Genomic DNA, 12,819 nt, shown 5'->3' with positions numbered 1-12,819 from the left:
TATTTCCAGCAATTGAATTAAATAAAAATCGCAGTTTTTTTGTGTATGGTTTCGAGGCTTCTGTTAATCGATGGGAAAGGGTGATACTCGGGATCTCGACGTGGTGCTCCCCGGGACGGCACGAAAGGGTGATCCGCGAGACGGCTTTACTCCAGTTATTTTATTCTTGACCACCTAAAAAGTAAGAGTCTTGGCCTAAGCTAACTGATCACTTTTTCCCCGATATATACTAACGGTTGACTGCCCCAGTTGAACAACCTTGGGGCCTGGTTGGTGGCGCTACTGCACGATGGCTGCGGCAAGCTACGGATTTTCCAGATTAAGTTTCCGACTGAGAAAACACACAAAAAAAAATGTTTTGCGGCGAGGAAAACTCACTTGATTATTATATTTTCGCACTTTTAAATATTTTTCTTCAGGCCCGCAGGTTCTAATTTTCCAAAAAACAATTCTAGCTCGGTGGCAAAATTTTCACGACTTGACTTCATGGAAACTCAAGCCGGGGTCTAGGCCATCAGCGGAAATCATGATCATCTGAAAATCACTCCATTTGCGATAACCAAGCTATTCAAAACTTTCCTGGTTCAGCTAATAAAGATTTGCATTTCGTGTAGTATATTTCCGATGACTAATACTGCATTTATGCTACAAGCTCCAACTTATTATCTTTTATTAACTCTACTTTAATTAACAACATTAATTCCTCTTCCGAATTACACAACAATATTTTTGATAAGCAGAGCCATTCTCTTTGAAATAACTTAGCTAAATGATCGTCAAGAGTGCATTTGCTTAATGAACTTGAAGAAGTTTTTTAGTTGTTTAGTGTAAATCAGTTGGTGTATTAAGACTAAATTTGTACAAACTTACTTACATATATGCGTTTTCTTTGTCAAATCACAACACAACTAAGGAAAATTCCATTATTCATCCATTTTCTTTGGCATGCTTCAACAACTGTTTTAGAACAATCTCCATTAACTGGTCCGTTGTGATAAGAAGTACCACATTCCCGGGAAACAGATTTTGCTTAAGTGCTTTTGCATCTTCCAAAGACAGATTACTTTTCTGAAAGGCACGTGCCCTTTTTCGCTGATCACTTGCGATTCGATTTTTATTCTAGGTAATAAAATAATTTCATGAGCAGAAATTTAAGGTATAACAATAATAATAAAAGTATATATATTCTTGATCAGGATCACATGTTCGTCCGTCCGTCCGTATGAACGTTGAGATCTCAGGAACTACAAAAGCGAGATGAAGCTTTCGCAACTTTTTTGTTTCCTGATGTTGACCAAACTAAAACGCACAAATCGCCCAAAACTCCCATGCTAAATATTAGTGCATAATAATAAATTAGAATTAAAGGGCAAGTAAAATAAAAACTAAGGTACAATAGAAATATTCAAAGCACAACTTTCGCACTTGTTCGAATTTTCATTGACAAATGTATTTTCATTACGTACTATAAGATAATTTAAAAATTTAAGTGAAAAAACAAATCTGACATATCTGACATCTGACAAATCTGACACATATCAGACTTCCACTTGTTTTTAAGGATAAATGCCTTTTATTGTACTATGTACAGATTTCAACAGTGTTTGATAATAATGCTTTACTGTGGATGAACTTGATAGGGACCGAACCGCTGATAAGAAACGAGGCACAAGTTTAGTCTCAACTGCGTCGATTTATAGTACTCCGATATCGAAGCTCGTTATAAAGAATGTATATTTTTATAGCGCCAGAAACGTTATCTTGAACCTTATTTTTAGAGATTACCTTTTACTCTTTGAGTTGCGTTTGTAATCACAAAAAGTGTAGATAACGTCTACTTAATTTTTAGGTTACACTAATAATCAATTATTTATAAATTATTAATCTAAAAGAAACCAATTGAAATGATTTGTACATACGTACATAGATACATTAGAAATAGAATATAAAACATGAGAGAATGCTAATAGCCGAGTACCCCTACTATCAGATACTCGTTACTCAGCTAGTGTGAATGCTAACGCGAAATTTTATAATTTTTTCTGGGATATCGATAGATATTACGAAATAAAAAGAGAAAAAACTTAAATTTGTTCTAAAGAAAATATGAAAAAATATCGAAATATGTTTCAAAAATGTGAGCGCGGCAACTTTGGTCGGTTTTTGGTCGTTAAAGTGGGCGTGGCAGCATTGGTCAACTATCTCGCGCTGCGCTTATGTCTCTAGAATCTGTATGCTTAATCTCAACTTTCTAGATTTATAGTTCTTGAGATCTCAACGATCGGGAAACAGGCCCTCCCCTAGTTATGGCACATTTTTATCTGACTCCACTTAGCCGAGTAACGGGTATATGATATTTCTGATTGTCGAGGAACACGGCTCTTCTCTCTTATTTTGATAAGCGAGCAACAGCCGCAATTGGGATCCTTTGAGAACCACTCAAGTGTCGCCACTCAAGAGAAAAATGCCCCCACTATCACTGTCTCGCTCTGCCCACAAACCAGCTGAGAAGGCGACGCCGCCGTCACCGCTGTTAGTTGAACTTCACGCGTCGCCGGGAGTGCCGGGAAGTAAACAGTCGCTGACGATCGGAAATCTAAAACAATTACAGCGAGTAGGGCCGTGTACGATAAAAAGAGAACTCCAGCTGATAGTGCACGACAGCGGAACATTGTAGATTCGCTACTGAGTATTTCGTACATACATATGTACATTCATTTTGTTTACATAGTCCATGAGAAGAGCATATGGCTGGGAACTAGAAGATTTACGAAATACGATTCTATACGAAGACGTCGTAATTAAGATTAAACTTTTAATGTTCCGAAGAGCTTAAAATAAAAATGTTTTAAATATCCGAATTTAACGCAATCAACCCTAACTGAGCACAGCGCCAGTTGTTCAGTGTGATACGTGAGAGTGACTACAACGAATGGGCGCTCCGTTCTGATCTCTCTTTCCAACGGAACGTACGTACGTACATATGTATGTGCATAGCTATGTGCAGCATCAGCAGCTGAGTAGAAACACATGAGAGAAAGAGAGCCGCAGTCGAAATTATTACTCATTGCCAAAGTCAAACCTGCTGATAAGGTCAGTGCACGCTCAGCGCCGGCATTTGTTTTCTTTACTTTGTTTTTGACTTTGCGGTTAAACTCTCTGCTTAGTGGAGGATCCAATTCTAATTGATAGTTTTCTCGCAAAACGCTACGTCCCATAGGTTCATATCAAAGACACTAGAATAACAAGATGCGTAACGGCCATACATTCGTTTGGCACTATGCAGCCACTTTTTTGGTGAAGGCCAAATTTGCTCTCTTTCCGCTCGCTCACGCTGAGAGCGTAAGAAATCTAATAATAGAATTTGCTTGCTTGTGTGAGTAAAAACAAGAGACGAGAACGCGTATATGTTGCGTGTTGTGCTAGAAGACGATTTTCGGGCCGAAATCAATTCTGATCCAAGAAACGAATTTACATATTTGGAGTTATGGCCAATTTCGTAGCAATATGATGAAATAAAATAAAAATTCCCTGACTATTATAATTTTAAAATTTTTTAAATTCGTTTGTTAAAATCGCCGCTCGAATTAGCTACCGTTTACATATTTATATTTTATTTTTATTTTATTTATATTATAAATAAATAAATATGAAATAAATATTTCATAAAAATAATAATTATTTTTTAATTTCATAAAAAAATAATAATTTTATTCATAAATAATAAAAATAATATTTCATAATAATAATTCATAAAAAATAATAATACGTAGTAGAAAATAAAAATTAATAAAATAAATAAAAATATGAAAACAGTTCGTTGCAAAAGTCATATCGTCTGGCACGAAGTGCGGACACAAGCACTCAACAATCATTGCCTTATTAATTTTTCTCACGCCGCAAGCTGAATACCCTAATGACAAGTATTCTAATATAAAGTCATTTTCGAAATTTATTTTGTGACGTACATAGATTCGGCTATTACTATTTCTAAGCTTTATTTAAATAATAATAACGTTAAGGCAAGACAAAACAAGAATTTTTCGCATGGAGCCAATTAATCAAAAGTAATATAGATTTAAAGTCAACGAACTTCTAAGGTGAAGGGCATATTTTGTCAAATTTACAATGCATGAGCACACATATGCACACATACAGTTGTATGCTATCACTGTATGCGTAGAAAAGAGCTGTTTGCTGTAGCGCTCTCCGCTCTTTCTCTCTCGAACAAAAACTCAAGAGAGCCTGGAGCCACCTCTAGAGCCACGGCCAAAAAATCGCGTGCCAAAAATTTGTATGGCCGTTACGCATCTTGTTATTCTAGTGTCTTTGTTCATATTTACAAACCAGAGAAAAAACTGCGTAGTCTTTACTCAGCAAATCAATTTTAATATATGTATTTATGCCATTATATATAGATAGTGACAGTTAATAGTTTTTACAAATTTATTTATATGTACCCTAATGTGACGTACCCGTCACATTCCTCTACTATACACTTTTATTTCTCGAGAAATTTGTATAGAAATATGCCAAAAAGGTGCCCAAGAACGAACACCTAGCAAAGAAAATGAAATACGAGCCCCAACTACTATTATTAATTCGAACAGCATGTGTTTTTTACGGTGTTCAACACACATTACTACTACAAATAACGTATGCCAATGTATTTTGTCTAAAAGAGAATTTTATTCTCTTTACGATGATAAAAAATGTTATATTTTCAACAACAACAGACATATCAGTAATTTATTCAAAAGGTAGACTTGAGAGATAAGAAAAAATGACCACTATTAACTCGAACGCAAAGTATAACAGATTAATTAATATTATAATTGTGTAACGTCACCTCTCGGATGTATTACACATTAAACACGTTTTGGCACTGATTTTAAGAAGTTTTGGTAATGTTCTCGAGAAATAGAGTCCCCCCACATCCCTGGCAGCTTTATTTGAGGTGACAAATGTTCCTCTGTGGTTCATTCGAAATATTTTCTATGGAACCTACCTCCCGAGACCATTGCAAACTCGTTTTTTACGAAGCGCAAGCAAGGGTTTTTTTCCGTGGCCTACGAGTAGAGTAAAAGGGTATACTAGATTCTTTGAAAAGTACGTAACTGGCAGAAGGAAGCGTTTGCGACCATATAAAGTTTGTATAATCTTGATCAGGATCAATGGCCGAGTCGATCTGGCCATGTCCGTCTGTCAGTCCGTATGAACTTCGAGATCTCAGGAACTATAGTTGTTAGAGAGTTAAAATTAAGCATCAAGTTTACAGAAACATAGACGCAGCGCAAGTTTTTTGTTTTTGATACTAGTTTTAGTATACCAGTATTCTGCCATTGTTTTAATTTGATAATCGCCCGACAACCATATTTATTTTTTGGGAAGACAAATGGTAGAATACAAAATGAAAATATAAAATGTGAGGTTGGAAACGTTTTGAATCAAATTTACATACATAGCCATTGCATCACTGGTATCTACATATAAGTTTTCACCTTTTATAGTTCCCGATATCTCTCGATATTTCTTTTTCGGCCTCCAACTAGCCAGGTAAAGGGTATCTTATTGTCTATCAAAGATAATAATAAGCTCGTCTGGCGATTTGATAGGCTACAATATGCGTTTGGTCAAAACCTACCGAGAAAAACCAACCCTGATAACCCATCAGCACACAAGGTACTGATAAGCATACAAGAATATAAAAAAGAGGTTTAAATTGCCAGTATAGTTCCACCGACGTGCGATCCGTTACTGATAAATGCATATCTACGTTACTTAAGTTATGGAGTGTAATAAATTTAATTGTATAGTCCTTAAATTCTAACAAGAGAGAATTATATAGTCGAGTTCCGACTATCCGATACCCTTTACTCAGCTACTGTCTGTGGACAGATCGACTCGTCTATTGATCCTTTTGAAGAATATACACTATACACTATATAAACTTTATATGGTCGGAAACGCTTTCTTCTGCCTGTTACATACTTTTTCACGTACCTAGTATACCCTTTTACTTTACGAGTAATGGTTATAATCAAAGACACTAGAATATTTCTAGTGTCTAGTTATTCTAGTGTCTTTGGTTATAATAAACAACATTTTGTTTAGCTATCATCATACGTACATTTTGTAGAATAATCAATTACGTTATGAGAGTTCCCAACTTAACGTGAAAACGTTTCTTATGTGGAATAAACTACCACTGTGTTATTTAAAATTGTTGTAAAATCCACGTTTAGGCAACCCACGTTTTAGCAGGGATTAAATCATGAGACTATATAATCTTCTATGTAATTTCTAACACCATTATCTCAATAGTATCAAAACGCTTAGATTGAAGACCAACATAAAGCTTACATAAATACAAGAAAGTGGTCATGAAATCCCTCCATGAAAATTATTTTTTTAATGTTGTCCTTGTTATTTTCTTAGACATAAAGATAAACAAGAGAGAATGCTATAGTCGAGTTCCCCGACTATCAGATACCCGTTACTCAGCTAGTGTGAATGCGAACGCGATCCCATTTTTCTGGGATATCGATAGATATTGGGGAATAAAATGATTATTGTGGGCGTGACCGGCTTGGCGGCAACTGGTATAGATATACTCAGATAATCCCGAATAGTTTTCATTAATTTAGTAACTTCTACTTTCTCCAACCTTTTTAATCTTCCTTTCAGTAATAATGCATACAAAGGACAGAAAAGCAATTCCATTCAGCATTCAGCATTCAGCTGTTCAGTACCAACTCATCAGTATTTTCAGCAGTATAGTCAAATATCCAGCAAAATTATAATTTTTTATTTACGTTATTAATATTCAAATGTTAATAACTAATTTTTATAAAAAATACAATTGTTGGCCTCGGGAGTTTTGGGCGCATGCTCTTAGTTGCCATAAGGTTTTCGATTTCGTCTGGCTTCCAAATTTCTACTTAACCTATAATAATCACTATTTGTGAATTTAATTTAAAGATCTTTTCGAGTTTCTTAGCCTGAACACTTAAAACAAATAGTAATTTGTCTTGGCTAAGCAATCTAAGCTACCATTAACTTGTAGCCTTATTAAGAGGTAGACATAAGTCTACATACGGTGCAGCTTTTCTCAGTAACCTAACTAGTCCCATATACTTTAATGTAAATCTAGTAATAATGGTTTGAAATGTACTTTGAATACAATGAACATTATTTATTGATTCAACAGTGACTGACAATCTTAAAACTAAGAAAATTTACTGACAAGGTAAATATGCGATTTTTCCTAGGAATTCTAAAACGTAATTATGAAACTATTCTTATAATATTCCTATAAGGGTTTAAGGAACTAGCATTGCACCATGTGCTTTTTGATATATATCCTGTTGGAAGGTCCAGTTCGTGACATATCATCTTAGCCCATAGATGGCTTCCAATTATTTCTAATTTATATTCTATAATCTCTCTAATATGTCCATATATACAATAAAGATTCAATTTTCTACTCCCAACGTGGGGTAAGGGTCTTGGCACCATGGAATCCTTCATTTGGGGGAAATGAAGTATTTGCTTTTTTTTTTGGGCACTACTTTAGTACTCCTATTAGCTGAGTAACGGATAAATGATAGTATTAGAGGAAATTCACGCGGCCAGAACTCTCTCTCTCTCTTGTTTTCAATTGGTTTGGCGTAATTCCGTACAAAATTTATTGTGTCGAATATCAAATGTAATAAAATGTAACATATTTTCATAAATTATAAAACACATATGTCTCATTACAAAAAGGATGTCCGAAATACGCTTTTCAACAGTCTGAACTACGGAGAAGTGATCAATTTCCTACACAACAACTGATCGATGTACTATGACAGATGACTTCAGAGTTCACATTAATTGCTCACTTTTCGTTAACCAAACATCAAATTCACAAGTCGACATAAGGAGATGCCGACACTACTGAAGTAACTGAAATAATAATAGCGTAGTTGACCATTTGACACCAAATACCATGCCAAAATATCAGAAGCTTGACAACATACTGTTGCCCAACGCTCACGATGACGACTCTGAAGGGGGTTTCCCGGCTTACTTTGATGATAACCATCAAAATCTGGGTCTCCAACAGGATCCAGATACTAGAGAAGATCGATTACCAGATTACCAAGATAGGTATTACAGCGTTAACAACAATGGTGTTGATAGGGAAATGGTGACAATTGGATCAAATGTCGTCCGCGTTCCAGAGGAGCAAACCTGGGAAGTGCCACTGTTGGGCGATTGTGGGGACAGTGCGAGAAACCAGGTAATTGGAACAACCAAAGGACTTGCATGCACACACAAATATTTACGAACAAATTGTGCGGCCCATTGCAGAGCTCGGAAACGGAATTTGATATGCAGCGTGAGTGCTGCAATCATCAACCAGGGTTCAGGGCCAACCCGAAGAGCAAATCTGACCAGGAGGCCAAGTATAAAATTATGCTCGCAGTTGCCCTGTGTTGCGTTTTTATGGTAAGAAGAAGCACCGTACCCGTCTACCTGTGTAGGTGTGAAAACGTATTGCTGATTTAATTATGACACATTTCATGCCCTGAACTCAACCCACAAATTTGACGGCGACCGCAGATCATCGAATTTCTTGGCGGCTATGTCGCCGGAAGTCTGGCCATAATGACGGATGCCGCCCATTTAGCATCTGATTGCATTAGTTTCGTCATCGGTCTAGTCGCCATATGGATAGGGGGTCGCCAGCCAGACGAGCGTATGTCCTTTGGGTACAAACGCTTTGGTAAGTAGCCAATTGTGATTGACACCATTCTAATGAGAGTACCACACGCACACCCATATAAATCCAGGCGTTTGACCGCTCGTATGCCATATCTGTCTGTAAAAAGACAATGCCAACTGCTCACGTCATTAGATTTGGTCAAGCATTTGATAGCATTGTTCGGATTTTTCTTTTTTTTCTGATGCATTTCTTTTTAGAGGTTATCGGAGCTCTGGCTTCTATCCTGGGGATCTGGTTCGTAACTACCCTGCTCGTGGTTGTGGCTATTCAGAGGATCTACTCCCAGGACTTTGAACTAAACGCCGATATGATGATGCTCATTTCAGGCATTGGCATAGTCATAAATATCGTGTAAGTCAAGACGTGAATCTTACATTAACATTTGTGTGAAAATTGTATGTATTATCTTTTTCTATAATACCATAAGCCGCATCAAGCGAAAGACAAAGTTAAGGCTTGGATTTCTGCATAAGTCTAAAAAATATAAGACATTTTAGACTTTTTTTTTTGCAGCGGTTACATTTTAATGCCGTTTGAGAGTTGGTAGGTGTTTGGGACTCAGTCGTTTTCTTACTTGCTTATTTCTATCACCTTTGCTATTCGATTCTTTTTAGTCCGTTTTTTCTCATTAAATAGGCAAATAATTTGAATTTAATTAAGTTCATATGATCAATGTGGTCTTCAGTCCACACAGTAATGAAAAGGACCAGGAGTCCTGGCCCAGGACAATCAAAAAAGTTGTAAATTTTCCGATAATAGCAAATAGGTTTTGGAATATTCGATTTTCTAATATAACAGTTCTTACACCCGTTACCAGTAGAGCTAAGGGTATATCCGTTCTCAAGCATGTCAGCATACAATATAAAAATTATGGGTCAGGATCAGAAACCGAGTACAATTGGACTCGTATTGATGTCCGTCAGGAACTAGAAAGGCTATATTTTTCAGATTAAGCATTCTTGTAGTAATTTTCTTGTAGTAAATTGGGCAAGTTGGTTCCATGATATTTAACTCCCTAGTCTGTCATGCCATACTTTTCAAAGATGTACAGACTTAAATTTAATTTCTTCTTATATGCAAGGAAAATTATTTGGGTCTCGCCCACTCTAACGCCCACAAACCGGACAAAGGTGCCACCTCACAATTTTTAGAAATGCTTGTTTTTTTTTTTTATTTTACTATTATTTTTGCACATTTCTACCGACATGTCAAAAAAATGTAGAAATTACTAATTACTACTATAGCGTTCTTTCTTCCTTTTTATTGGGTTTAAAAATTTAAAATGTTGTTTTTTGTACACAGAATGATGTTTGTTTTGCATGGATCCTGGTTCGTGAACGGGAATGGTCATGGCCACAGTCACAGCCATGGTCATAGTCACAGCCACAGTTATAGTCACGGAAACGGACATGAGCCAAATAATAGTCCTTCACAAACACGTTCCAATTCCAACTTTCTTACGGCGATTGGAAGTCAAAGCGCTTCAACGGCAGATGAGGAGGATTCACTAAGGAAAGAAATTAATTCAAACGAGCATAAGATTGTTATTACAAATGGGAAAAAACAAATTCTGACTGGGTAAGTGAAAATATATACAAAGCCAAAACTTGATAAAGAAATATGTATTGATAGAATTGTATATTGAACGCCTACGGTGAACACCATACAATTTTTAAAACACTAATATTAGGCAAAAACAACTCGGTACATCCTAGTCCCGACCCAAAAAGGAATATTACCTATTCTTCACCAGCGCAGTCTATCTGTCCGCATGGACGTCAGGATCTTGCCAGCTAAAAAGTCTGAAAAGATTTTCTGGCTGTCACGCGCTTTCAATCGCACCTCTTACGTTCCAAAATTATTTACTTTGTCAACTATCGAATTGAGAAACGAACCAAATCACTCCATCGCGACTATCTGATAGACGTCAAGTGTAACTTTTCCGGTTGCGGTTGTCGTATCTTTTTGACAGTATTTAACATATCATTTAATCTGAAATGACATTAAGATGAATGACATAGCTCATAATTTATATTTGGTCCTGACTGATTTTTCTTCCTGCAGGACTTCAAACATGCAGCTGGCTCACGAGGAGAAAAACCTCAACCTGCGTGCTGCGATGATTCATGTGATTGGAGACCTAGTGCAGAGCATTGGCGTTTTCTTGGCTGCCGTCCTAATAAAAGTTTATGTAAGTTTGTGCTAAGCATGAATTAGTACATTTTTAAGTTGTACAATACGCACCAGGAGAGAGTGAAAAGATAACTATTTAAACATAAGGACATTTTAAATCAGATTTGGTGATGCATATAATACTTTGAAAAAATCAAGAGAGCTCTATAACCGAGGACTAAAGCGGAAATGGAATGCTTTATCATGCAATTTACTTCTGTTATGTATTTTAATATTTTGGATATTTCAGCCAGGTGCCAAGTATGCTGACCCCCTGTGTACTCTCATATTCTCAATTATTGTAATAATGACTACCTTGCGTCTGTTCCGGGAGTCTATGGGCATCATCGTGAATGCAGTTCCACAAAACCTTAATATGCGCACTCTGCACTTGGAGCTGGGCAGCATCGAAGGTGTCAGGTCAGTTGACAAATCCAGTCCGCCAGAGGAAACCTCATCTTAAAAATTTGTTTCTATCGGCAGATCTGTGCACCACCTAAACGTGTGGCAGCAAACATCTCAGCAAAGGGTGCTGATGGTGCATCTCGTTACAGGTGTGTTTCCAAAATGAACAGAGCTGCAGTTTCATTACTATCCAATGCGTTTCAGACTCCCGAGCTGACAGCCATGAGGTACTGCAGGCTGCCACGGCGCTCGTATCCGGTCCAAAATATAACATCAAGCATTCAACCATTCAATTGGAACCTACAACGGAGTAGTCGGTATCAACGAAATTATTCTGACAAATTGTTTTAAATTCTGAGCCACAAAGGAGAGAATTGCAGCTAGCCGTTTGTTAAGCCATGTTATTTTACTTTGTATGTGGCCCTACAACACTTACTGTTAAACATCCAGTGACATTACCCCAAAGAAAATATTATATTTTAAATTTATAATTAATTTATTTAATTTGACCCAAAACGTAGCAAATACACTTTAAAAAATGGCTCCACATTCGAATTCCTACAGGTAACAGTCAAAAATCGTCATTGACGATTACCCATTGGTAGGGCCATTTGATCCATAAGTATTAATCATAAGAGAAATAAAAGTTTTAAAGTTGTTAATCGGAATGTATTATAATCACTTATGGACGGCAGTCCACATATGCATGAATAAATTAAATTCCTCTTTGACGGTCTGAACCAGAGAACTGCAGCCCGCCACTGGCACTCTACGTCCACCCGATAAACACTCGGTCTCTAGGCACCCCGTCTTTTTTGACACCCTACTTGCGGCAACAGAAAATATTCGGGTGTTTTACCAACGTTGTGTTTTTGTTACGAGTAAAAAAACCACCCGAGGCCTGCTGCGCAAGAGCCGTATGGGTGAGTGGACGCACAGTCAACGATCGGCCGCAGGTCATTTTTTGTACGCCTAAAATTTGTATGGGTGGAAGCGCGACGGGTATAAGAAATGAAGGGTAAAAGGGAATACCCAAGAAAAATTTCGTGCTCATGTCGGGTGCCACCCGTTTCGAATCATTGCCTTACTACTACTTACTTACTACTACTTACTAATTTTTCACAAGTCGCTAGCTGAATACTCTAATGACAAATATTCTTGCATAAATTCATTTTTGAAATGAATTTTGTGACATTATGTACATAGATTCGGCTATTAGCATTATTACTATTACTATTATTTTTACTATAATTTACATTTAAATAATAAAAACGTTAATAATAAATATAATATAATTACCCGAGTATTTTTCGAAACACCCGAGTATTTTTGGAAACACCCATGTGTTTAACGGTAAACCCACAAGTGCTTTTGTCACTCATCCCTTTTTAGGCATTTGTCTTTTTCTGACTGTTTGTCTTCTCTACCCTCCGTTATGGGTGCCGAGTATATCGGCACCCGCGACGCAGGTC

The 12,819-nt window shown here is 36.8% G+C and overlaps 1 protein-coding gene across 5 annotated transcripts; it reads left to right on the top strand.

Annotated features, from left to right (window-relative positions):
• The first annotated feature begins 2,524 nt into the window (after positions 1-2,524).
• LOC6733172 (zinc transporter 2) lies at positions 2,525-12,009 on the top strand. 5 transcript variants are annotated; one of them, XM_039292187.1, is made up of 10 exons: positions 2,525-2,696; positions 7,768-8,284; positions 8,356-8,493; positions 8,608-8,770; positions 8,968-9,121; positions 10,073-10,348; positions 10,835-10,961; positions 11,193-11,362; positions 11,426-11,496; positions 11,552-12,009. In XM_039292187.1, the coding sequence occupies exons 2-10, from the start codon at positions 7,991-7,993 to the stop codon at positions 11,659-11,661; spliced, it is 1,503 nt and encodes a 500-aa protein (XP_039148121.1). In that variant the 5' UTR covers positions 2,525-2,696; positions 7,768-7,990; the 3' UTR covers positions 11,662-12,009. The 5 variants fall into 5 exon arrangements, with proteins under 5 accessions (XP_039148121.1, XP_039148120.1, XP_016026049.1 ...); XM_039292186.1 differs by having other exon boundaries at positions 2,525-2,973; XM_016167477.2 differs by having other exon boundaries at positions 2,525-3,093.
• The last annotated feature ends 810 nt before the right edge of the window (positions 12,010-12,819 follow it).

This window comes from Drosophila simulans, chromosome 2R (genome assembly GCF_016746395.2).
Source record: "Drosophila simulans strain w501 chromosome 2R, Prin_Dsim_3.1, whole genome shotgun sequence".
Classification (NCBI taxonomy): Eukaryota; Metazoa; Arthropoda; class Insecta; order Diptera; family Drosophilidae; genus Drosophila; species Drosophila simulans.
Note: the sequence above shows the minus strand (reverse complement) of the source record. Positions and strands in the feature narration are given on the sequence as shown.

Coding starts and splice junctions, on each gene's coding strand:
- LOC6733172 (XM_039292187.1), top strand. CDS start 7,991: ATGCCAAAATATCAGAAGCTTGACAACATACTGTTGCCCAACGCTCAC. Junction 8,285..8,355: donor GGGACAGTGCGAGAAACCAG/GTAATTGGAACA, acceptor GGCCCATTGCAG/AGCTCGGAAACGGAATTTGA. Junction 10,962..11,192: donor CCGTCCTAATAAAAGTTTAT/GTAAGTTTGTGC, acceptor TGGATATTTCAG/CCAGGTGCCAAGTATGCTGA.